This window comes from Biomphalaria glabrata, chromosome 9 (genome assembly GCF_947242115.1).
Source record: "Biomphalaria glabrata chromosome 9, xgBioGlab47.1, whole genome shotgun sequence".
In the NCBI taxonomy this organism is placed as follows: domain Eukaryota; kingdom Metazoa; phylum Mollusca; class Gastropoda; family Planorbidae; genus Biomphalaria; species Biomphalaria glabrata.
The window spans coordinates 19,046,473-19,072,681 of record NC_074719.1 but is presented as its reverse complement, the minus strand read 5'-3'; the positions used below and the strand labels follow the sequence as shown (position 1 = coordinate 19,072,681).

The 26,209-nt window shown below is 38.3% G+C and overlaps 2 protein-coding genes and 1 non-coding gene across 6 annotated transcripts in view; 1 reads left to right on the top strand and 2 right to left on the bottom strand.

Annotated features, from left to right (window-relative positions):
- The window catches only part of LOC106065178 (uncharacterized), a 41,559-nt gene extending 37,248 nt beyond the window's left edge, over positions 1–4,311 (bottom strand). The window contains exons 1-2 of one of the 3 annotated variants that reach the window (XM_056040713.1): positions 4,191–4,311; positions 2,476–2,715 (exon numbers count right to left, since the gene is read on the bottom strand). In XM_056040713.1, coding sequence (XP_055896688.1) covers positions 2,476–2,693 — 218 coding nt within the window. In that variant the 5' untranslated portion in view covers positions 2,694–2,715; positions 4,191–4,311. The other 2 variants (XM_056040712.1, XM_056040715.1) reach the window with 2 other exon arrangements.
- Positions 4,312–5,877: 1,566 nt separating this feature from the next.
- On the top strand, positions 5,878–5,949 carry Trnap-cgg (transfer RNA proline (anticodon CGG)). The gene has a single exon. It is a non-coding gene; the product is annotated as a tRNA-Pro (tRNA).
- Positions 5,950–7,125: 1,176 nt separating this feature from the next.
- The window catches only part of LOC106068012 (uncharacterized), a 40,321-nt gene continuing 21,237 nt past the window's right edge, over positions 7,126–26,209 (bottom strand). For both annotated transcript variants that reach the window (XM_056040710.1, XM_056040711.1), the window contains exons 8-12: positions 24,395–24,709; positions 13,770–13,966; positions 10,578–10,736; positions 8,494–8,644; positions 7,126–7,220 (exon numbers count right to left, since the gene is read on the bottom strand). In XM_056040710.1, the coding sequence (XP_055896685.1) occupies positions 8,511–8,644; positions 10,578–10,736; positions 13,770–13,966; positions 24,395–24,709 (805 nt within the window). In that variant the 3' untranslated portion in view covers positions 7,126–7,220; positions 8,494–8,510. The remainder of the gene's footprint in view (positions 7,221–8,493; positions 8,645–10,577; positions 10,737–13,769; positions 13,967–24,394; positions 24,710–26,209) is intronic.

The window sequence follows — 26,209 nt, the reverse complement described above, 5'->3', positions numbered from 1 at the left end:
TTGCTTCCTTGCGCGAACGTTTTTTTTCATTTCTGATTCTGATGCGCCACTTAAAAGTTTTGGTCCTTTAATGGTATGGTCATTTGTACATATTTGGTTTTATATAGATACTAGCCTGACATTACCCGCGGCCTGCAGGTCTTAGTTTGTGTTTACTAATCTAGTGGATTGGATTTAGATGTATGTTAAGCTTAGCTAATGATCCTTTCAAGTTGTTCTTTTTCGCTACGAAAATAAAATTAGTTTTGCGAAAATGGGTTTACCCGAGGCCGTTACATACATATCTATTAAAAACGAAAGGAGCGATAGATGAATAGGATATAAAGTACAATTAAAACGGGTTTACCCGATTTGTTAAATGAATGTGATTATAAGTAAGTCAGGAAGTTCTGAATTCGCAGATATATGGAACGAATTTATGTAAAAATGTTTTTGAAACACACATTTGAAGGTTAATTTTATTAAATAATGAAATCAACAGACTATATTTTGTATTTTCATGTGTCAAAGTAGAAAACTATATGTGCAAAGTGTAGTTCTTAAAATTAGATCTAGATCTAAATCCTTTCGATCTTTTTTCATGTCAAAATTGTAAACAAAGCCTAGATCCATATAATACTTTAGCTTTAATAGAGTCGGTCAATCTTTTTTCAGGGTCTTAAGTTTGTTTTAGGGCTACAATACATACGTTACGGTTAGCACCCAAGGAACATTTCTGCCAAGTTTTATCAAGATTGGTCAAGCGGTTTTGATGTCTATTCCTAACATACATGCGCCTCGCATTCTACTTTACAATATAGATTTGTGTACAGTACAGATAGGGATAATTACTACTTATTATGTATGTCTTTGATAGCATTCTTATGTTTGTATGTTTAATTTCAATATACTATTTCCGTATGACCTAAAGACTAATTATAATTTATGAACACTGTTAGCAGTTTAAAAAAAAATGTGCATACAGGCAACATGTGTATATATAATATATCACTAGCCCCAGTGCTGCCACAGAGAGACTTTGCTTTGCATTCATCAAATTGCTTACTCGCATCAGTATATGTCTTTTATCATGTGCGATACATTTCAGCTTCCAAAATCCCCTGAGACATTTTCCTCTACAAAGTTAACGCACCTTGCAATAAAAGGATTTTACAAGTCACAATTTTCTCTGAATTTTCTTTTCTTTTATCTTCTTGCTCCCCAATTCTTTTTTTCAAACATTTCACATCTGGTATCCATAACATGCTGCTAATTCAAAAGTGTTCCACATACAGCCCTTTGGCGTATAAACCAATAATATCTCAGAAAAAAACAATCTAAAAATTCGTTTGAGCAAGATTACAGTTCCAGTAAATCTACCAGTTATTGAAGGCTTAGTTTACTTTAGTTAACTTTATTTAATGAATGATTTCCTGACATGATTTTGTTTCCTCAAATATGCCTGACCATCTTTTTGTTTTCTTAGAGTGACTTAAGTTTTTCAAAATTGTCGAAATCATTTTTTTTTCTTGCAATGAAAAGCTTACATAGGTAACAAAATTTGTTTCCAATACTAACGACGAAAAGAATGATAATACATAGGGTAATAATATATCTAATTGCCAACAATTACATTAAACGAACGTGTTCTGTGTTATTTTGGTCTGATTAGTTTTATAAAGATTTTGGTCAATTTATGAGTCGTTTTAGCTAGTCAATCAAATTCCTGTTCAGCTTTTTATCTTCTACAAATTGGTTATTATTATTTTTTGCTTATATCTAATTACCTTGTATACTAGTCAATCTGGTACAAAAATGTGTGTACACGTTATTTCTTCCACACCCATTCTCGGATCACGTTGTAACTTTGCACAATCATTCATTGGCATAGAAAAGACATCAATCAAGAAAAAAAAATTCAATTAGACAAACAATTACTGGTATTTTTTTTGTTCCAAGTTGTTCTCTGGAATGAGAACATGAAGAAGCTAAGAGAAATTATAACATTATTCTTTTTATCGCTCTTTTGTTTGTGCTATATTTGTTGAAGGCTGAGGACGGGGGGTGGGGGGGGGGTAACTATTTTTTTTTAAATCTTATTGATAAACTTGGAAGCACGGTAGCTGAGTGGTAAGGCTCTTGGCTTTTGAGACAGTGGGCCCCGTTTTCAAAACCAAATGTAGACTGAAATTAAAAGTCAATGCGGTTAGTCGTTGTGCTGGCCACATGACATCCTCGTTATCCGGATGCCACAGAAACAAATGACCTTTACATCATCTGACCTAGAGACCGCATGGCCTGAAAGGGAAATCTCACTTTATTGATAAACTGGAAACCTGAAAGTGAACTATCTAAAGAGAAGGATCTGGAGAGGAAAATACTTGTCAATGCATTTGATCATCCTCCTAACCGAATAACCGTTTATTTAATAACAAGTAGATAGTGTGTGTATATATAGTAGGATCGAGATAGCATATGCTGAATTAGAGTACATACATGTTATAAGCGCCTATTGACGCGTTTAGTCCAGAGGCATCAACAATTGCGTTTTCACACAACCAGCTGTAGAGACTTCCAATAAAGCTGTACGGATTTACATCTTTCAGACGTCTGTTACACTCCAGAAGATTATCTGGGAGTGGAATCTGACGGATTCTGGAAATGCTTAAATCAACACTGAACAACAGCAACACAAACAAAATTGAGATCCGCATTGTTTAATTTTGTCTCTAGACTCTGTGACAAAACAAGGTTAGAATTTAATTTGCGTAAAATGAATCATCCTGATTGATAGTGTCTACTAGTAACCAAGGAGATCGTACTTTAAAAGCTTTTGTTTAAAAAAAAACAAACTTACCATAAAACTTTTACGGACCATGCTTAAAACAACGTAGACAAAACACAGTGCAAACTATCGCTTATTTTAAAAAAGACTTGAAAAGAATACTTTCACATGTCACGATTGTATTTGGGAGTTTGTATTGTCTTTACAATTATCTGTCAAATAATAATTCGGAGGAGCCTGTAGAGCTATCCAACACACCAATAGAACACGACATTGAGAGTTTTATCATCTTCCCAAGATTTCAGGTTTTTTTAAAATTAATTTTATAATAACTCACTCTGACTGTCTGGGAAAAAATAGGACACGATGTGTTTTAATACTTTCAAACTCAGTTTGATCAAATTGGTTCCAAAATATGATATACCTTTACAATTGCAACTTGATTAGAATATTTTTGTTAAACTAAAACACAGCTAAATCTCAGTCCATTAAATAATATACATGGAACAAAGACTAGCTACCGCAACCAGTGATCGAGCAAACCAGAAAGGTAGATTCATGTTAATACAATAGCGTCTAACGATATTTCTCGATTGTGTCCGATATTGAGAGTATTATCATTTTCCAAAGATTTCAGTTTTTTACAAAGTTTATATATCAACTCACTCTGACTGTCTGGTATAAAGTTTATATATCAACTCACTCTGACTGTCTGGTATAAAGTTTATACAGCAACTCACTCTGACTGTCTGGTATAAAGTTTATACAGCAACTCACTCTGACTGTCTGGTATAAAGTTTATACAGCAACTCACTCTGACTGTCTGGTATAAAATTTGAACTTTTTATTTCTCTAACATAATTGGACATGGATTTCGAAAACGGCTCTAACAATTTTTCTGGAAACTTGACTGTTTTTGTTTAAATTTGGGGAGTAAATACTAGTTAATTGTCTACACCGAGATACTATTTTTTATTGTTACAGTTTTTCAAAATATAATCATCTTAAAATTAAATTTGGTCTATTTTAAGCACGCGTCAGTAGGAATCCATGCCTGTATTTGGTGAAAGGTTGAGTAAAATACATAAATGAATGTTGGAATCATCGGATACTTTATAACAAATATTTCTACTAATTGGTTGAAGACATCCTGAAATTCTGTATCAGAATAATTACAAATATAGTGTATAAAAGCGTGTAACATATTCGTTCAACAGTAAAGTAATTCTCTTTACTGATATCAATGTTACTATTTTAATTCAACAGAACAATCTTGAAGTAAATTATGTAATATAGACCTGCTGGTCCCCTGCTTTAGTGCATTATACTATAGTAACAAATATTCAACAATAGAAATCCGATACAAGAAATGCAATAAGCTAAATTTAAAATATTGTTAAAGTTCAGATGATAAGAAGATAATTACCTCCACCTTGATAATGCTCTACGTGATTAAAGTGTATTTAATTTCCTTTTTTTTTTAATCAATAAGTTTTAATTATCCCACACGATAGAGACTAAAAGCAACTAGTATCGATCAACTAGGATGGCTACCTGGTCGTGCGGTACGCGCTCTGGACTGTCATGTCGATGGTCTCTGGTCTAGAACGCGACATTTAGAGTGACGTAATTTTAGAGTATTGTCTAAACAAATTTTGTAACATAAGAGGCAACTTAAGGGACAACGTAAGAGGCGACATCAGGATAGAGGCAGAAAAGTTGAATTTTAAGAGGCAACATCAGGATAGAGGCAGAAAAGTTGACTTTTAAGAGGCAACATCAGGATAGAGGCAGAAAAGTTGACTTTTAAGAGGCAACATCAGGATAGAGGCAGAAAAGTTGACTTTTAAGAGGCGACATCAGGATAGAGGCAAAAAATTTGACTTTTAAGAGGCAACATCAGGATAGAGGCAGAAATTTGACGATCACTTGTGAATTATTTGTTATTATGTTGGATCAATCGCTGTCAATTCGTTGTGCGCATGCTAGTGAGAACTCGTGTTTATTAATATATTTCATCACAGTATGTATAGTATTCACAAGTATACACACATAGACTTTAGTAGTTATCGAAGCTAACAGTAATATCACTATGTCTCTTACTCATAGACAAACAAATGTAACAAGCGCCATATTTATAAAATAATACTAAAAAACACGATGAAAAAACACTAAGGTTATTGTATAGATTTTGCAACAAGTGCGGTTATGTGTGATGATTTCTAATGTCGTGTGGTGTGTACCAGTTCCCCTTTTAGACCTAGTGATCTTTAGGGCAGATGATGTTATGGTCCTCTGTTTCACTGGCCCACGGTTAACAAGGGTGTCATGTGGCCAGCACAACGACCAACAGCCTTTACTTTTCCACAAATAATGTAAGGTACCCATTACAGCTGGGCAGTGTAAGAGGCACCCAAGGATCCCGAAATTAAATACCCATGTCTTCAACTGGATTCGAACCCGGGAACCCGGTTCTGAAGCCAAGCGGTTTGTCGTTCAGCCACTGCGCCTCCTGTGCTGTCTAGGGAATAGTTTAATGTTACTGATACTGATATTAATGATCATAAAATTTCTGTTTCAAATGTACAGTAAAAGAAAAACAACAACACTCAGTCTTTTTGATTGCGAGCATTTTGATGAGAGTGTTTATGACCCTGGTAAGAATGTCACATTTTCTTTTTAATCCATAACTCTACAACAATAAATAAGAAATGTATTCAATGATTATTTGAGATGCTGAATGCGCATGGGACATGTTTTAATTTGATAAATAAATATGTAGCGTTTAAAAACATGAACTAAAAAGATTTGTGAAAACTTTTTTTTTCTAATTTTCAGTAAAAAACGAAAAAAAACAACTAACTTTTTACTATTGATCTAGACAATGGACTCTAAAAAAATTGGTCTCCTTTATTTATAGATGACTACAAATTCTCAATAATGCACTTTAAGAAATGTTCTTCTCCTTCGACATTTTGAGGTTGAGTCCAGAAATTGCCCTACACCTACACTCAAAACATTTTCTTGTCTATAAGTTTCTCTTTTTCAATAATTTAAAAAGATGAATTACACCAATAATTTTTATTTTATTGTTAATAATAACCTTGCATGTCGGCTCGTTGGTCTAGGGGTATGATTCTCGCTTCGGGTGCGAGAGGTCCCGGGTTCAAATCCCGGACGAGCCCCCTTTTTTTTTTTTTGCTTTTAGTTGAAATTCATTTTTTTGTTGTTGTTCTTTTATTAAAATGTACAAATAAAAATACTTGAACGTATTATTTACAAGAAGAAGAACAGATTGTTGCAAAGTCAAACCGACTTTAAGACCAACAGCATCACGATTTATAAAGAATAATTTCATAGCAATGATTTGGAAGAGAAAGGATGTGCACCGTGTTTCACACCACTACGCAAGTTTAGTTGCGATCTACAAATATTTCAGCACATGGTGGAGAGAAAGCTGTTGTCCGCAGGCGGTCTATTAAATTCTGTTTATACCTTCTGCACCTGTCGTCTACAAGGGCTTTCCTTTGGACCTCAAACATGATGGCTCTCCAGCTGTCTCTTTCATGGACAATCTGCTACCAGGTTTTTACCTCTATGCCAGTGAGGGCGAAATGGCGCCTGAGTTGATCTTTATAGTGCTTACGTGGGGCTGGACAAATAAGATTTCCTTTAGCATGCGGTCTTCTCCCATGCTGGACACGTGTCCGACCCATTCGTCTTCAGTTACACGAAGACTTAATTTAAAAGATGGGATTGAAAGAAATGAATTCTGTTTGGTTCAAGTTCTTTGGTTCTGTAAGCCAAAGTTGTCAACGATTCTTAGAGAATAATCTAGGTTTGTAATCATTTGTTAGCAGCAAGACTGAACATTATAATTTACATTGATTCCTTGACAAAGACTGTTTCTTATGTATAGATATTATATACGAAATGTTTCATACGTATGGATATTATACAGTAACTGAATCAAATGTATAGATTGTAGACATGAAGTATTTAATATGTATAGATATTATTCATGAACTGTACATATTTATACATATAATCTAAGATGTTAAAAAAAATGTAATTTCTATACATTCAAAGATATTATACTTCTGACCGTTTAAGTATGTACATGTTTTGTACATAAAGGTGGTATAGGCCTACACGTTCGCATTTCATGTATGTATATGTTAAGAAACAGTTTTTTTTTTTGTTTTGTTTTCATTATAATCAATATCAATTAAATCTACTAATTCCATCAAGCGCATGGCCTATCGCAATGAATATTTTGATTTAAGGAAAAATAAGATACATGATTTTTTAACAACATATTTTGTTATTAGTTTTGTCAAATACAATATTACACACACAAGCACTATGACTATTTTTATTTTCCATTTTATTAAAATAGTATCTGTAATGTAACTTAAAGCCTCTCTGTTATTTCAAATCCATCACATCGGAATATCTGTAAAAAAAAATTGTAAATGTTAATCATTCTACAGACTGTGACAGTTGTTCAATCATAAATCGGATATTTGTTACATATTGGAAAATTGTTTTACTTTTAAGCATCCATTAACGTTCAATACCCATGCCATCCATTTGACACGAATTTTAGTCCCTTTTTACAGGCCCCTATTCAATTCACAACTCAATGGATAAACCTAGTGTTTCACAACTCAATGGATAACCCAAGTGTTTCACAACTCAATGGATAAACCATGTGTTTCACAACTCAATGGATAAACCATGTGTTTCACAACTCAATGGATAAAACCAAGCGTTTCACAACTCAATGGATAAAACCAAGTGTTTCACAACTCAATGGATAAACCAAGTGTTTCACAACTCAATGGATAAACCAAGTGTTTCACAACTCAATGGATAAACCAAGTGTTTCACAACTCAATGGATAAAACCAAGTGTTTCTACAAATTAAACATTTCATCCCTATAAAATAAGGTAAGTTAAAAGAAGAATTTGATTTATGTGCATAACTTTAATTAGCTAGAATGTAGGCCGAAAAGACAAGATATGGACCCTGAGTCTACGTCTGGATCTAGATATTGATACTAGACTTACAACTAGATTCTCAGGAGATACAACCGCCATGTTGCTCGCCGTTACTCTTCCCCATTAGCAGGAGGTTTGCGGTGTAGAAGAGATCTAATCAGTTTTCTGTTGTGATTTAGCAGGAGTTTTGCGACATAGGTTAATAAGACTTCTGTCGTTATTTAGCAGGAGTTTTGCGACGTAGGTTAATAAGACTTCTGTCGTTATTTAGCAGGTTTGCGACGTAGGTTAATAATACTTCTGTCGTTATTTAGCAGGTTTGCGACGTAGGTTAATAAGACTTCTGTCGTTATTTAGCAGGTTTGCGACGTAGGTTAATAAGACTTCTGTCGTTATTTAGCAGGTTTGCGACGTAGGTTAATAAGACTTCTGTCGTTATTTAGCAGGTTTGCGACGTAGGTTAATAAGATTTCTGTCGTTATTTAGCAGGAGTTTTGCGACGTAGGTTAATAAGATTTCTGTCGTTATTTAGCAGGTTTGCGACGTAGGTTAATAAGATTTCTGTTGTGATTTATTAAAGTTGTTCACACCTATTCAGGTCTCGCGGAACACTAGGGTTCCTGAAAACACGTTTCGAAAACACTGCTTAAAACCATTCTCACATTTTTAATACATATTACCTTGCTATGCATTGTTAGTTTGATGCTACATCAAAAGACAGTTACCTTGTGGACCTGATTGACTAGAACTCAGTGGCCAGAGGTTTAGCGAAGGGGTATTTACCACTGTAGTCACAGTAGAAAGACAGATACAGGTTGTCCACTCTGAATTTCGGCGCTTTGTTGTCCTCTGTGTAGTCAAACACACTTAAAACAGCTGAGAAAATAGGCAAGGGGAAACAATTAAATAGCTTCATAGGCTAAAAGAGGTGCGGTGCCTGAGCGGTAAAGTGCTTGGCTTTCATACAGGGGTCCCAGGTTCGAATCCTAGTGAAGACTAGGATTTTTAATTTCAGGATCTTTGGGTGCCTCTGAGTCCATCCAGCTTTAATGGGTACCTGACTTAAGTCGGAGAAAAGTAAAAAGGCAGTTGGTCGTTGTGCTGGCCACATGACACTCTCGTAAACCGTAGGCCACAGAAACAGATGACCTTTACATCATCTGCCCTATAGACCACAAGGTGTGAAAGGGGAACATTTTTTTTTTTTTGGATAGGCTAAAAAGCATCTTTTTTTTTTTCAAATGTTTTAACAACTCCGTCTGGCACAATGTTTGTACACGTTATTTCTCCACACTCCCAGTCGGATCAAGCTCAAATTTGACACAATTATTTGTTGTACCTAACAAAACCGGAATCAATATAAACAAATAAACAATTAGTTAATTAATTATTAGTGATTGTTTTTGTTTTATTTGGCATTGAAAAACGGAAAGAAATCCTCCTTACTGAGAGATGTTTCTATATGTGCGAAATTACTTCCCTGTTTATTTGTCTCTCCCATTTTCCACGTAGTCAATGACGACATACAAAATCAATAAAACAAAATATAATTCAGCTAATAAATTAATAGTAATTAATTAACCTTGATTTATTTAATAAAATGAACACTATTTCTGCAGTATTGAGATATGTGCCAATGACTTTGCTGTTCTTCTTCTCAGATAAGCTTTACTTTTTTAAAAATTGTATCTATTTTACTTGTTTGATATGGATATGTGTTCTTTCTATTCATTTTCATTTATTACGTATACAGAAGGTGATATAATTTGCTGTAACTCCTTCCTAATTTTCGGAGCTGATAGTGGTCTTCAATTTCCCATTCTATTTATTTGTTGTAACGCTTTATGATGCAGTCTTTGAATGTGATACCTAGGATTCTTCTGTAGCATCTCAGTTCCATTGCTAGGATCCTCTAGATTTAGAGTCAGCGTTCAAGACTCACAAGCATATAAAAATGTGGCCATAACCATGGAGCGCATCAGTCTGATTTTGGTGCCGAGGGCTAAGCCTTTGTCTTTCCATATTATTTTAAGTTTTGAAAGGGCTGCATTCAAAGACCGCATCACAAACCAAGACATTAGAGACAGGGTTACTCCAGCGAGTGGACTTCATGATGACCTGCTAACTATCGTAAAAAAAAAGCAAGCTAAAAATCTATGGCCATCTTACAAGATCTTCGGGGCTCGTAAAGACCTTCCTTCGGGGAACTACCAGGAAAAAGAGGAAGAGGCAGACATAGAAAACAGTGGGAGGACAACATAAAAGAATGGACAGGCCATTGAAAGAGGTTCTAACTAAGGCAAAAGACAGGAAGGAATGGAGAAAGATGGAAGATTTAAGTCCGTTAGAGAAATTGTAAAAGTAGATCTAGTTATGGCTCTGGAGGTGATGAGGATACGGTTAGTGGTGTGCATGTTGTTAGATCACGCAAATCAACCACGGCAATGCTAGACGAGCGGTCAACGGTGATGATTGGTGACTGTCAACCATGACGAGTGTCTGTGCAGCTATGTTTCGTGAAAGATACGGTACAGACATCGAAGCTGAAGCAATTTTACAGCGTTAGGTTTTGCCAATTGTACAGCATTGGCTGTGATTTAAGTGTTTCGTTAGCTTCGAACCCTGAGCTGTTAACGTACTTTGAGATGGTCGTGTCGTGTGGTGCAGTTTCCAGAGAGCCTGTATATAGAGAATAGTTACTGCTTTTTACTGAGAACTAAACATTAAAAGAAATAGTATTTTAAAACAAAAAAACAAACAACACTGGAACACATTCTTGCTGCATGTCTATTTCAAACTCAGTACTTACCGTCGTCAAACTGACGTCCATACATAAGTGGTCGCTCGTTATTGACAGCTATTGCCCCGGAACACAGCCTGTACTCGCCTTGTTTTTTGTCGAGACAGGCCACGTGACACATGCGACCACAAGCATCATGGGCTCGAACCAGGGCCCTACTCACCCCACCTGTGATAACGTAATGCTTATTAAACATAAAGGTTGAGGGAAGGAAGTACTCTACCTTTAGTGTATTATAATTACAAGACAACACTCAAACAAACAGAAAGACAGAAATAAAACAACACAACATCAGACAACGAGATCGAGGATGAACTAAGTGAAACAATTGTACAGCTTCATCTTACTTTTTAATCTACCAGAAACAGCGATATGGTTGTTCTGAAAGTATTGTGTTGAGATATTTAGTTAGGATTCTTAACGAATAAATTAATTTCATTTTATAGCTAAGAACTTGAAAGATGAAACAACATACTACCTTTATAGCTAAGAACTTGAAAGATGAAACAACATAATATCTTTATTGTTAACATATCACGATATTTTTGTTTCAAAGCTTAGCAATTTAGAGAATGAATGAGACAAAACTATAATACACAATAGCTATCACGTGACAGTTTTTTTCTCGTTGTTTTATGAATATTATCACCTGGCTAAATGTTATTTGTTTACGATTGGTGAATGAGGTCCATAAGTATAAAGCCTGAAACCTATGCTATTAATAGCACTGACCTAAATTTCTTTTACTTATTGGAGGTTCTCGTTCATATCAGAAGAACTATAAATAGCTACTTTGTTGGTGTCTCCTGTGTGCACCAGAAAGGAAGTGTTCATACGTTAGTGTTCTTTTTGTTTGTCTGAAGTTATATGTACATCTGCACTTTTAATCACTGCAGAATCCAAATTGTCCAGGCACTTCCGTTGATTGTACAAAATAACTTTAATATGGAGTAAACCTAGGACTTTCATTCTAAGATTTAAACTTATTTTAAATCAATTGAGCAGCTAACGAACGGTAATAAAGAAGATTAAAAACTAAGATGAAATGTCCCAAATTAAAATCTTGTTACAATTAAGCTAAAATAGTTGCTACTCATTGACTTATGTGGCTGTATATTACGGAGTCTGGGTCGGCTCAGCAAGTGCGGGCTCTTTTATCTATTTTATGGAGATTGTTATGAGTTTTCAGGTGATTTTAATAATTTCCAGAGATTTCCAACATCTCATGGAAAATCAGGGAGCTGTAGGAACCCTGAATTATAAGTGATAATAGTTTACTTAAATAATTTACACCTAGAAATAGCACGGGGACTAAAAAAGTGCGGGGCAAAGTGCGGCGGCATAGGTTGCAGTGGACTAAGGCAGGCTTTTTATAGAGTTATTCCCTTATTACGCTTTGTACTAGTTTTTTCTCCCACTTCCCATTCTCGGTGTAAAGATTCAATAGTAAGACGCATAGAAGTTGGGTTTAATTGGGGATTTCCTAAGTGAAGCGGCAGTACATTAAAAACTTAGAACGGAAATAGGTTTGTTACAAACTAACGGAGGGAGCTCTCTTGTAGTAACGATTAGGAAAGCATGTGTTCTTTTTACCTGACGATGTGGACTGTGTCCTTCTCTCTTTAATAAATCGTTGTATTTCCAAAAGGCGGATTAATTTACTTTATTATATCTGTTGTTTGTGTAATATCGCTTAAAGCAAGCAGATGCATCAATTGTCAATACCACCACTTAAACGGCCACCCGCTCCATCAAAACTACGTCAGGTCGTCGCGAAGTGGGCGACTGCTGTCAATCAAAACAAGAACGGAGCGGTACAAAAAATCGTTCGTATCTCACTCGGTCAGACTCTATCACCTCCACTCATTGATCAGGGAACATGAAATGCACCAAGATACCTGTGTGTAGTCGCTGAAGGAACTCTTTATGTTGTCTGTTGTATTCATGTGTATTTTTCTGTTGTATTGTCTTTATATGAGAAAAGAGTCCTTGTAATCACAACAAATTTCCGTAAGGATCAATAAAGCAGTCTTAGTCTTAGTCTTAGTTTTCAACATCGGATTAAGTTGAAATTTTACATTCTTCATCACAGTCGGTGACAATACATAAATCAATAAAAAAAATTTGTTTGCAGTATTTCAATATATGCAGTGATTTTGTGACTCTTTCCATAAAATAACCTGTTTTAAAAAAAATATTTTGTTAGTTTTTATTTTTGTAGTTTAAATAAAATATCCTTCTAGATTAAACATTTCTAGAGAACAAGTCGATCAACGGCGTAGCATACTCAGCTATTTTGCGACCGCAGTGGGCCCCTCACTTTCATAGGACCCGTGCTAATTCTAGGTGTAAATTATTAAATTACCCATTTTAGAACTTAAAACAAATTTCCCGGCACTGATCTACCATGAGCTCCTGGAAATCTTCTAAAGTTGCAAAATATACGAAAAAGCCCTGGAAATCTTCGGAAATTGTTAAAAATGTTTGAAAACTCATAAAACTCTCCTGAAATATATAGACAAAAATTGTCATTTTGGGCTGTCATTCAATAAGGAAAACGCCAATCCTGCGCGATAAAAAAAAGGCATTATGCAATACCCGTGATTGTGGAATCTGGTGGAAGAAGCTTATTGCGCCTAAAACTAATGAAGAATTACTTGAGGTCAACAATTCTCGTAGATAGATTGAAACATTTGGTAATTCTTGCTTTTGACCGTGATCAATGTAGGAGACAGAATTTTTATAATATACTGTATGACTTCACTACACGCAAGGATCGTAAAGTAATTCTTTAAGCTAAATTTACGTAGGATTACTCTAGTCCGACTTGCAGAAATAAAAGAGCGATCTTTCCTTTAATTCTTCTTGTCCAAACTGTTAAGCTATGAAGAGAGTTATATATATTTAGAATACATGACTAGTTATTTCTTAAGATGTCAAGGAAAGTATAATTTGAAAAAAGTGAAATAAGCACAAATATTTTAGACAATTGTTTCACTAATAAAACAAAGCAAAATAAAACAAAGCAAAATAAAACAAAGCAAAATAAAACAAAGCAAACAAAACATAGCAAATTACATCACTGTGGTATGGAGACAAGCAATAAAGTAAAGCTCCTCCTAGACTATTTCCATTTTTTTTCGTATGAGCTTTAAAAAAAAAAGGAATATCTAATGTGTACGTTTTATTTAGAAATATAACCTGGAACATCCGCAGGTTTCTTGACGCCAACATAGCCCATTGACACCGAAACGGACAGTTTCTGGTCAACAATAGTAGATTCTTTATAGTAGCCATCGTAATTGATACCATGAGAGTACAAAAAGATTTGACCTACAGAGTTGTCTTCCTCGCATTTGGCGTAACATTTCAGATTTCCTTGTTTGTCGGTAATGTAGCTGTGAAAAAAATTAATGTAAAATAACTAGATCTAGGGGTTTTAACACAGGCCATTAAATCGTATCTTATCTTATAAAATGCAGACGTTGCTTCAAAAAAGATGTTTACGTCCTAGGCGTCATGCATCTAGTCAGGGCCGGTCCTACAGATTACGAAGCCCTATACGAAACGGATCGCGCGGGGCAATGTCTGGGTAGGGATAAGGATAATAAGTGAAAATTAAGATTTTGTATTAGAAAATAAATGTGTCTCTCCATTTTATTCATACTTTACTAAGTATAAAATCACTGTCAAATTAACTCTATGAGCCATCTGCAGTAGATAGTAGTTTTCCAACAAAGACATTCGATCTGCTTTTTAGATTTTCTATCGACTAGCAAAATATCGCTTTTTTTTGTATGCCAGTGAACTGGCGGATCCAGGGGGGGGGCGGTAGGGGCGATCGCCCCCCCCCACTCGGCCGAACCCCCCCCCAAGGGGGGGGGCGGACGAATTTCAGTATAAATTTCACACAATTTGAATACAAATTTATTACTTATGTTAATAATATATACTAATTATTTATATTTCAACCTATTTTTTTATTATTTCGCCCCCTCCTCTAGTATGTTGACCGATTTGGTGGGGTCGGGAGGGGGCAATGGTATCAATCCCGCCCCCCCCCATACACTTTCGAGTGGGGGGGGCGGTCCAATTTATTTGTAGAAATCACAGCTTGCTAACAGAATCAATTAAATATCTATATTGTTATAAACCTGGTGGTGGCACAGATGGGGGTAGTGGTGTGTGTGTAGTCAGCCGACGCAAATCGCCCCATGCCAGCGCTAGACGAGCGGTCAACCGTGACGAGTTACGACGATCGGCCGAGACGAGTGTCAACAAGAAAGTTCGGGAAGGATCGCCGACGTGAACAGAGCTCAGGGGCGTCACGAGAGTTGTAGTCATCTGACCACCTAGAAACGTCGAGCGGCGTTCTGTCCGGTTCGAGAAGGCCAGTAGGGACCCTATATAAGAGCGGAGGCGACGCAGTCAAGACGGTTCAGAAAGCGGGTTCACGACAGGAGTTGAGAACACGGTCGACTACAGCACAGTTCAACGGTGTGGTTCTGTACGGAGCATTACGACGGTTCAGTGCGGAGTACTGTCAAGTACAGTTGAGACGAACGGCGTCTTGATCTTGGTCTGTGATCGAGTCCGACACAACGAGCCCAAGTGTGTGAAGTCAGTCCCGAACTGTTGAACCCAGTACAAGCCCGGAACGAGACGGAGAGGCCAGTGCAAGACTTGAAAGGGCGGAACGGTGTTATCGGAGAGATATTTGTTATCGCAGAGCTATTTGTACTGTTCTACGTGCTGCCAATTGTACAGTATTGGCTGTTATTTATGGACATTAAACCTTTACGTTATTTTGGAGCCCTGACTTGTCAAGTTCTTTAAGTTGGTGGTGTATGGTGCAGTTTGCAGAGAGCCTGGATAGTGAGATTCGTAACAACTGGTGTCAGAAGTGGGATCGGATCGGAATCGGATTGGATCGGTTTTACTATGGCTCTTCTGAAACTGCTGTACGAACTTGAATTTAGAGAACTGAAGCAAGAACTTAGTGGACGAAGGCTGAAGGTATATGGAAACAAGGAAACTTTACAAGCACGCCTCCGAGAAGACATGTTGGAAGAAAAAGAAGATCCGGACACATATCTTTTTGAAGTCGAACCTAACTTGCTGGAACAGCTCGCCAGTAGCATGCAGCAACTGACCACCAGTACCAGTATCATGCAAGAACAGATGACAGCTATGCAGGGACAGATGGCAGCTATGCAAGAAGAGATCACCTCAAACAGCAAGCCAGATCAAGTGGATGTTTGCTCCGCGTCCAAGCATGTTGCTGAGAAACGTTTGCAAGTTGAAAGTGGCCTACGAAGGTTGGACCCTACTGACGCCTGCCCAGATTCTAAGACCAGCGAGAGAAGCCCTGATGGTGACCATAGGAACCCAATGAAATCTGACGAAGCTGTTGAGGGACATCTACAAGCTGAGAGATACCAGCCAGGTCCGGACCCAACAGACGTTGGTCCAGTTACCAAGACTGGAGATGAAAGTCTTGATGGCTGTCAAGAGAACCCAAGGAAGCCTGACGTTGGTCCAGCTGCTAAGACTGGAGAGGAAAGTCCTGATGGTGGTCAAGAGAATCCAAGGCAGCCTCACGTTGACGGACATTTGCAAGACGAAAGTCATCGACAAGGTCTGAAACCAACAAGCAATTGGCCCGATACTGAGACGAGAGAGAGAGGTCCTGATGAGGGTGAAGAAAGCCGAATGGAGCCTGAAGCCGAAGACGATAGACCTTTGCACGAGGAGTGTTACCAACCTGCCCCACAAGCATACCCTCCAGACAAGGCTGGAGATGATGACCTGTCCCACAATTCCCTGTCCTGTGGATTTGAAGCCTATCCCAGTCTTTCTTCGCAAAGCCCTATGAAGCCACCTCTTTGGTCAACAATCTTGGTAATCCATGCCCTTACATCCTATACCTCTCCATGTGTCAAGTGGCCGTCCTCAGTACCGACCGACAAGAGAGCGATGCAACCACAACGTCACTGCAACAAGAGGACGATCAACTGGAGGAAAAGAAGAAGAAGGCGTTTGCGTAGTCCAAAGTGCATGGTGATTCTACCAATAAATAACTGCAGCCACATGAAGACCAACTGGCGGAGAAGAAGAAGAAGGCTACTTTTGTTGAGTGCAACATGGATGACGATGCGACAACGACATCGATGCAACCAGATGAAGGCTAATTGGAGGAGAAGAAGAAAACGTTTTCTGAATTCAACGTGGATGGCGATGCACGCAAGACGTCCATGCAACCAGGTGAAGGCCAACTGGAGGAGAAGAAAGAAGCGACCATTGCTGACTGCAACATGGATGGCTCCATCAAGCTCAAGAGGCAAGCCAACTGCCACTGATCGACCCCCGCCTGCAGCGATGAAACTTTACAGACAATGTCATGATGTTGATTCTGTCCGGGACGGACAGATCTAAGGAGGGGGCAGTGTTATAAACCTGGTGGTGGCACAGATGGGGGTAGTGGTGTGTGTGTAGTCAGCCGACGCAAATCGCCCCATGCCAGCGCTAGACGAGCGGTCAACCGTGACGAGTTACGACGATCGGCCGAGACGAGTGTCAACAAGAAAGTTCGGGAAGGATCGCCGACGTGAACAGAGCTCAGGGGCGTCACGAGAGTTGTAGTCATCTGACCACCTAGAAACGTCGAGCGGCGTTCTGTCCGGTTCGAGAAGGCCAGTAGGGACCCTATATAAGAGCGGAGGCGACGCAGTCAAGACGGTTCAGAAAGCGGGTTCACGACAGGAGTTGAGAACACGGTCGACTACAGCACAGTTCAACGGTGTGGTTCTGTACGGAGCATTACGACGGTTCAGTGCGGAGTACTGTCAAGTACAGTTGAGACGAACGGCGTCTTGATCTTGGTCTGTGATCGAGTCCGACACAACGAGCCCAAGTGTGTGAAGTCAGTCCCGAACTGTTGAACCCAGTACAAGCCCGGAACGAGACGGAGAGGCCAGTGCAAGACTTGAAAGGGCGGAACGGTGTTATCGGAGAGATATTTGTTATCGCAGAGCTATTTGTACTGTTCTACGTGCTGCCAATTGTACAGTATTGGCTGTTATTTATGGACATTAAACCTTTACGTTATTTTGGAGCCCTGACTTGTCAAGTTCTTTAAGTTGGTGGTGTATGGTGCAGTTTGCAGAGAGCCTGGATAGTGAGATTCGTAACAACTGGTGTCAGAAGTGGGATCGGATCGGAATCGGATTGGATCGGTTTTACTATGGCTCTTCTGAAACTGCTGTACGAACTTGAATTTAGAGAACTGAAGCAAGAACTTAGTGGACGAAGGCTGAAGGTATATGGAAACAAGGAAACTTTACAAGCACGCCTCCGAGAAGACATGTTGGAAGAAAAAGAAGATCCGGACACATATCTTTTTGAAGTCGAACCTAACTTGCTGGAACAGCTCGCCAGTAGCATGCAGCAACTGACCACCAGTACCAGTATCATGCAAGAACAGATGACAGCTATGCAGGGACAGATGGCAGCTATGCAAGAAGAGATCACCTCAAACAGCAAGCCAGATCAAGTGGATGTTTGCTCCGCGTCCAAGCATGTTGCTGAGAAACGTTTGCAAGTTGAAAGTGGCCTACGAAGGTTGGACCCTACTGACGCCTGCCCAGATTCTAAGACCAGCGAGAGAAGCCCTGATGGTGACCATAGGAACCCAATGAAATCTGACGAAGCTGTTGAGGGACATCTACAAGCTGAGAGATACCAGCCAGGTCCGGACCCAACAGACGTTGGTCCAGTTACCAAGACTGGAGATGAAAGTCTTGATGGCTGTCAAGAGAACCCAAGGAAGCCTGACGTTGGTCCAGCTGCTAAGACTGGAGAGGAAAGTCCTGATGGTGGTCAAGAGAATCCAAGGCAGCCTCACGTTGACGGACATTTGCAAGACGAAAGTCATCGACAAGGTCTGAAACCAACAAGCAATTGGCCCGATACTGAGACGAGAGAGAGAGGTCCTGATGAGGGTGAAGAAAGCCGAATGGAGCCTGAAGCCGAAGACGATAGACCTTTGCACGAGGAGTGTTACCAACCTGCCCCACAAGCATACCCTCCAGACAAGGCTGGAGATGATGACCTGTCCCACAATTCCCTGTCCTGTGGATTTGAAGCCTATCCCAGTCTTTCTTCGCAAAGCCCTATGAAGCCACCTCTTTGGTCAACAATCTTGGTAATCCATGCCCTTACATCCTATACCTCTCCATGTGTCAAGTGGCCGTCCTCAGTACCGACCGACAAGAGAGCGATGCAACCACAACGTCACTGCAACAAGAGGACGATCAACTGGAGGAAAAGAAGAAGAAGGCGTTTGCGTAGTCCAAAGTGCATGGTGATTCTACCAATAAATAACTGCAGCCACATGAAGACCAACTGGCGGAGAAGAAGAAGAAGGCTACTTTTGTTGAGTGCAACATGGATGACGATGCGACAACGACATCGATGCAACCAGATGAAGGCTAATTGGAGGAGAAGAAGAAAACGTTTTCTGAATTCAACGTGGATGGCGATGCACGCAAGACGTCCATGCAACCAGGTGAAGGCCAACTGGAGGAGAAGAAAGAAGCGACCATTGCTGACTGCAACATGGATGGCTCCATCAAGCTCAAGAGGCAAGCCAACTGCCACTGATCGACCCCCGCCTGCAGCGATGAAACTTTACAGACAATGTCATGATGTTGATTCTGTCCGGGACGGACAGATCTAAGGAGGGGGCAGTGTTATAAACCTGGTGGTGGCACAGATGGGGGTAGTGGTGTGTGTGTAGTCAGCCGACGCAAATCGCCCCATGCCAGCGCTAGACGAGCGGTCAACCGTGACGAGTTACGACGATCGGCCGAGACGAGTGTCAACAAGAAAGTTCGGGAAGGATCGCCGACGTGAACAGAGCTCAGGGGCGTCACGAGAGTTGTAGTCATCTGACCACCTAGAAACGTCGAGCGGCGTTCTGTCCGGTTCGAGAAGGCCAGTAGGGACCCTATATAAGAGCGGAGGCGACGCAGTCAAGACGGTTCAGAAAGCGGGTTCACGACAGGAGTTGAGAACACGGTCGACTACAGCACAGTTCAACGGTGTGGTTCTGTACGGAGCATTACGACGGTTCAGTGCGGAGTACTGTCAAGTACAGTTGAGACGAACGGCGTCTTGATCTTGGTCTGTGATCGAGTCCGACACAACGAGCCCAAGTGTGTGAAGTCAGTCCCGAACTGTTGAACCCAGTACAAGCCCGGAACGAGACGGAGAGGCCAGTGCAAGACTTGAAAGGGCGGAACGGTGTTATCGGAGAGATATTTGTTATCGCAGAGCTATTTGTACTGTTCTACGTGCTGCCAATTGTACAGTATTGGCTGTTATTTATGGACATTAAACCTTTACGTTATTTTGGAGCCCTGACTTGTCAAGTTCTTTAAGTTGGTGGTGTATGGTGCAGTTTGCAGAGAGCCTGGATAGTGAGATTCGTAACAATATGATTAAAACTTGTTATTGATATTTTAACCGATCTTTATATTATGTCGTTCCCTGTTTACCGTTTGGGGGGGGGGGGGGCGAATACCTCTACTGCCCTTCCCACCTAAACCATTTGAGTGGGGGGGGCGGTCCTAATTTTATGGAGAAATCATAGTTTGAGAACAAAATTAGTTGAATTAATCTATAAATTTTATATTATGTCGCTCCCTTTCTGGTATCTTGGTCGATTCGGTGGGGTTGGGGGGAGGGCGATTGCAAGTACTGCCCTTCCCACTCTAGCCCTCTGAGTGGGGGGGGGCGGTCCTATTTTTATGGAGAATCTTAGTTTGTGAACAAAATTAGTTGAATATCTATATAATATGAACTACGTATTGATATGTGAACCCATTGTATATTATGTCGTACCATACTCTAATCTCAAATTTTATCATTAGTAAATTTAAATGAAAAAAGGTTGCAATAGGTGGGAAGGGCGATATATGCAATTGCATTTCCCCCATCGGACAAACCAATACTTTTTCTTTTAGTATTATAGTTTGGAAATTTCAAAATGTAAAAAATATACCACTAATATAATTTATATATACTATAAATTAAATTCTTATATCGAGTCGCCCTACTTTTTTTTTTTATTCTTTAATGCCAAATGCAATCTTTAGCAGACATTATTAAAGGAGCGAGGATTAATCGTTTTCATTCTACCGCCCCTCCCATTTCCAGAGTTTATGTAATTTCACATGAATTTATCATAATTATTTTAAGAAAGACTTTGCATTGGAAAAGTTAGAATTCAAACGAAATTTATTTTTCAGTATAAGAATCATGATTGAGATGAGTTCTAAACCGAAAAAAATACATTTATAGTCGCCTTTTCCCAACCTTTACTCAATCGGATATTTTTCTAGTTAAATAAATTTGGGACTATAACTCACAACTTATACTACAATGTTATTGAATATTATTTATCGAATAATTTTTTTTTCGGCGGCGATCCTCAAAGCAAAAATCTAAATATGTGGGGTATCTTATCTTTTCAAGGAACAAATCGGTTTTATTTGCAATGTTTTAAGGGCCTATAAATTCATATTAGAATATCTTTCAAGTACAATATTATTCGAAAGGTCCTTTTTTTTAAATATTCGCTCCGAACTCCATTGATGAATAATAAGCGTAGATGTCAGGAGAATGCGTTTCTGCAGTGTAGAATACAAGAAAATGCTTTTGTCGTCGCCGAACTTCATTGATGAATGATGAGCTGTAGATGTCAGGAGAATGCGTTTCTGCAGTGAAGAATGCAAGAAAACGCTTTTGGCGTCGGGGCTTCGCTCCGAACTTCATTGATGAATAATAAGCTGTAGATGTCAGTAGAATGCGTTTCTGCAGTAAAGAATACAAGAAAATGCTTTTAGCGTCGGGGCTTCGCCCCGAACTTCATTGATGAATAATAAGCTTTAGATGTCAGGAGAATGCGTTTCTGCAGTGTAGAATACAAGAATATGCTTTTGTCGTCGGGGCTTTGCCCCAAACCCCACTAGGGAACCCTATAGCGTTGCCCCACTTTTTCGCCGAAAGTTGAGAAATGCTGCTTTTATATATATATATATATATATATATATATATATATATATATATATATATGTGTGTGTGTGTGTGTGTGTGTGTGTGTGTTCTGTACACACGTTTATGCATAGGGTTAGGGTTTACTGGGCGTTAGGGTTAGGGTTTGGAAAAAAATCGCCCCCCCCCACTCCAAAGTTCTGGATCCGCTAGTGTGCCAGTGTGATATTCGAACTTCTTGGTTTTTGTTAAAATTCGACTTACTATTAGGCCTACATTTTTATGACATGAGAGCCGACAATGCCGTTTTATTTTATCGCGAGTAGAATTGGCGTTGTCTATACTGAATGACACCCCGAAATGACAATTTTTCTGTTTTTAATAATTTCAGAAGATTTTCATGACTTTCGTATATTTTGCAATATCAGGAGAATTCCAGGAACCCTTTAATAATAAGTTAAAATGGTTTAATTTAATAATTTTCATCTGGAATTCGAATCGCGCGGGGCATATGAAAGTGCGGGGCCCACTGCGCATAGGTTGCAGTGGCCTAAGACCGGCCTTGCATCTAGTCATGCATGTTAACCATTGACTTAAATTCTGCCAAGTCACTGGTTTTACTGGCTGGCTCTGACGATCCATTTAATGTTCTAAAAGCATTAAGGAAGATGGAGCACTTGTACAAATTTGTTCTAGCATATGGAAAGAGGAATGTGTCTCTATTTCTGTGTCTTTCTGAGTATTTATTAATTTTTTAAAAATGTATTTGAAGATTATGGTTCAGTGTTTTATGTAAAATTGCTACTTTACTTTTCTGTATTCTATCCTGAAGGCTTTCTAATTTTAGTGATTTTGCTAAAGGGGTTACTCTAGTCACATGTGAATATTCGTTTGTTATGAATCTCACTGCTCTATTTTGTGTCTGTTCCAGTTTTATAATGTTTTCTTGAGTTGAGGGGTCCCAAACGGAGGATGCATATTCTATTATTGGCCTAACCAAGGTTGAATAACATTTTAGTTTCATGTTATTATTTGATTTATAGAAATTTCTTTTAATAAACCCTAATGCTTTGTTTGATTTTTTTTATAGTTTTATCAATATGTGGATTCCATGACAGTTTTTCATTTATTATAACACCTAGATATTTTGCATTTTAGCCAGTGTTACTGGTTTACCACGAATAAGATAAGTGGAATTTGTTACTCTTAATAACTGTCATTTTTCTGGGTGGAAAAACATGCTCCAATTCGATTCCCATTTCTGAAATTCATCTAATTCACTTTGTAAAATATCTGTGTCTTGTGTTGATTTCTATGTTCTATATATTAGGCAATCGTCCGCAAATAATCTGACTTTTGTTCCTGAACTAATGCAATTTGGTAAATCATTTATGTAAATTATAAAAAGTAGTGGACTTTAGAATGTTCCTTGAGGAACACCTGAGTTAATTGTTATTCGTGTTAATTTAGAGCCATTTGTTATTACAGTTTTTTCTCTCTTTATCAGATAATCATTGATCCACTGATGCAATGGATCATCAATCACTTAGTATTTTAATTTTTTATGCAAACTCTGGTGGTGAACTTTGCCAAAAGCCTTGGATAAATCTAATAAGATAGCACAGGGCGTAGCCAGGATTTCTTTTCAGGGTGGTGGTGGTTAGGGGGGAATTTTTCTCCCCCTCCCTCGCCAATATATTTATATATTAAGATATATATTAAGATAAGATTTCTAATATATATATATATGTATATATATATATATATATATAGATAGATAGATAGATAGATAGATAGATAGATAGATAGATAGATAGATAGATAGATAGATAGATAGATAGATAGATGTACACGTGTCTTCTTTTTGTATTGTCGGCAATGGGGCTGTGGTTTTCAGTTAATAGCTTCTGATATTATTGCTGAAAATATTGAAAGCTGCATGTTTACCTGCCGTCACAAAATAGCAAGGCCGGACTAAACCGTTGTGACCAAGAAGTCATGGAAAGATCATAATTTATTTTTTTTCTAACCCACGTAGTTTTAGCGGCGAAAAAAAGAGGGGTGGGAGAACAAGTAATCTACTCTGTATTCACCCGTCACTAAATAGCAGGGCCGGACTCAACCATTGTTGGGCCCTAAGCGAAACAGATTTGGCGGGGTAAGTTTGTGTAGGGATACGGATAATGAGTGAAAATTAAGAATTTATATTAGGAAATAATTTAGTCTTTGCATTATATTCATTCCTTACTACGTACAGAATTACTTTACGAGCCTTGCGTGTAGCGAAGCCATACAGTATATCATAAAAATTCTGTTTTCTACATAAATCATAAGTTTGAAGCGCGAGAAGCTTCTTTCACCAGATTCCACAATTAAGTGATAATGCCGTTTTTTTTTATCGCGCTTAGGATTGGCGTTTTCCATATTGAATGACACCCCAAAATGACATTTTTGTGTCTTTATATTTCAGGAAATGTGTATGTTTTCAAAAGATTTTAATAATTACCAGATATTTCCAAGACTTTTTCGTATATTTTGCAATTTCAGGAGATTTCCAGGAGCTCCTGGTAAATCAGGAGGCCGCGGGAAATACGGGTCCTATGAAAGTGCGGGGCCCACTGTCGTCGCATAGGTTGCAGTGGCCTACTGCCGGTTTTGCTAAATAGCGGCGTATGCTACCCCGTCGGTCGACTAGTATTTAATATTAAAATACCAAAAGTAATAGATGGTTGATAGCTTTTACATGATAGTACATGGGTAAAAACACTTACGTCATTAAGGATTTGGATCCTTTAGGCGAATAAATATCTAAGTCGCTTTCTACCGAGCCGTCCTTGACAGGGTAGCTACTGTACTTTTGTAGATTAGGTGGCCTCATATTGACAATTCTGACAGGGATCATCACCCAGTTATCAATGTCACATGACCCGTCGCAGCAGTAGTCGTTCTGGTTGGGCTGAGCGTAAGGTAGCTTTGCCTCACAAACATCCAAGTCGTCAGAGCTTTCCTCTGTATCTCTTTTCGTTCTTTTCTTCTTTTTTATGGAGGGAAGACACCGCCCCGACGTCACATTGCACACCAATGAACTTTTGATACATTCATTTAAGAAATGTAACAAATTAATGTCATACAAAAAAATTGGCATTAACTCTTTCTCTCCTAACTGACGTTACCAGCGTTGATTCCACCAGAATGTGGTAAATAATTACGGAGAGAAAGAGTTAATCCAAATAAGTTCAATATAAATAATATAGAAAGACCTTTTTTTTTTTTGCTTACAAGTTTCAGATTGAGCTTCAATATCTCCATATCTATCTTAAATTATGTATCTATTTTTTTTTCTCTCTCTCTCTATGTCTTTCTCTCTCTGTTAAACGAGGCGGGATCGATGGGAAGACTTTTGAGTGTGATTACCTAAAAATACTGTTCGTACCTGGACGTATATTTTAAGAGTTCTTGCTATATAATTTCTGAGTACATGAATATTGGAGTATTATCTTTTGATTTCTTCTGAATTCTAGCATTCATGATGTTGTTTTTGCTAGTAAAAGGTGAGAAGCGTGGTCGAGAGACTAAATACGTTTGAAATGGCTACCCATGAAGGGGGCTCGAGGTTCGACACCCGACTCAAGCACAGTTGTGTTTACAAAGCGCCTAAAGGCAGCACGGAAAAACCTTCTACTAGATATCCCCTCCAACCCTCCGGTCCACAACTGCGATTGGACCAAAGCGCTCTGAGCATTCTATAAGCATGAAAGTAGCGCTTTATAAAAGAGCATGTTACATCATACAAGGCACCTATTGATGGAGCGCAAATGAGAACATTTATTAATTTAGATCATTTTGTAGTGTGAATAAACTTCATGTCTGCTGACGTCGGACTTTGTAACGTAAAGTAGTAGCTCATTCCTTTCTAATGAATTCTACCAGAAAGTGGTGATTTACAAATAGATTTAATCCTTATTTTACAAAGCTTATTACAACTCAGTCTATCTATCTGTCTGTGCACGTTATTTCTCTCACACCTAGTATCATATCTAAGTTGAACCTTTGCACAATTACTCATTGGTATAGAAAAAAACATACATCAATGCCAAAAAATTACAATTAGTCAATTAATTACAAATAATTAATTATTTCGTGATTTCAATAAGGGAAATAAATTAATTCTTCAGTATTTACAGATAAATATGGAGGGTTTCTTCATCCTAAATAATTGAATACGTTACTTCCCTCAAACCCATTCTCGTATCAAGTGGAAACTTTAAATAATTATTTATTGTACCTAGCAAAACAAGAATAAAACTTTAAAAGTAACTAATTAGTAAATTAACCATTTGTTAAATAATTATTCGAATAAGGGAAATAACTTTTACATTATTTCAGATATAGTTGTAAGTTCGGAGTTCTTTCATTTAGATAAGCATTGTTGTTGTTTGGTTGTTGATTTTGTCACTTTTTTACACCTAACTTTTTTCCCTTCTAACTCTAGAGCATTTGAAACAAAACTAGTGTATGTGCGTATGTGTGTGAAAGCTTCTCTAGCAATATTAATCTTGAAGTTCCACGCCCCTGAATATTTGATT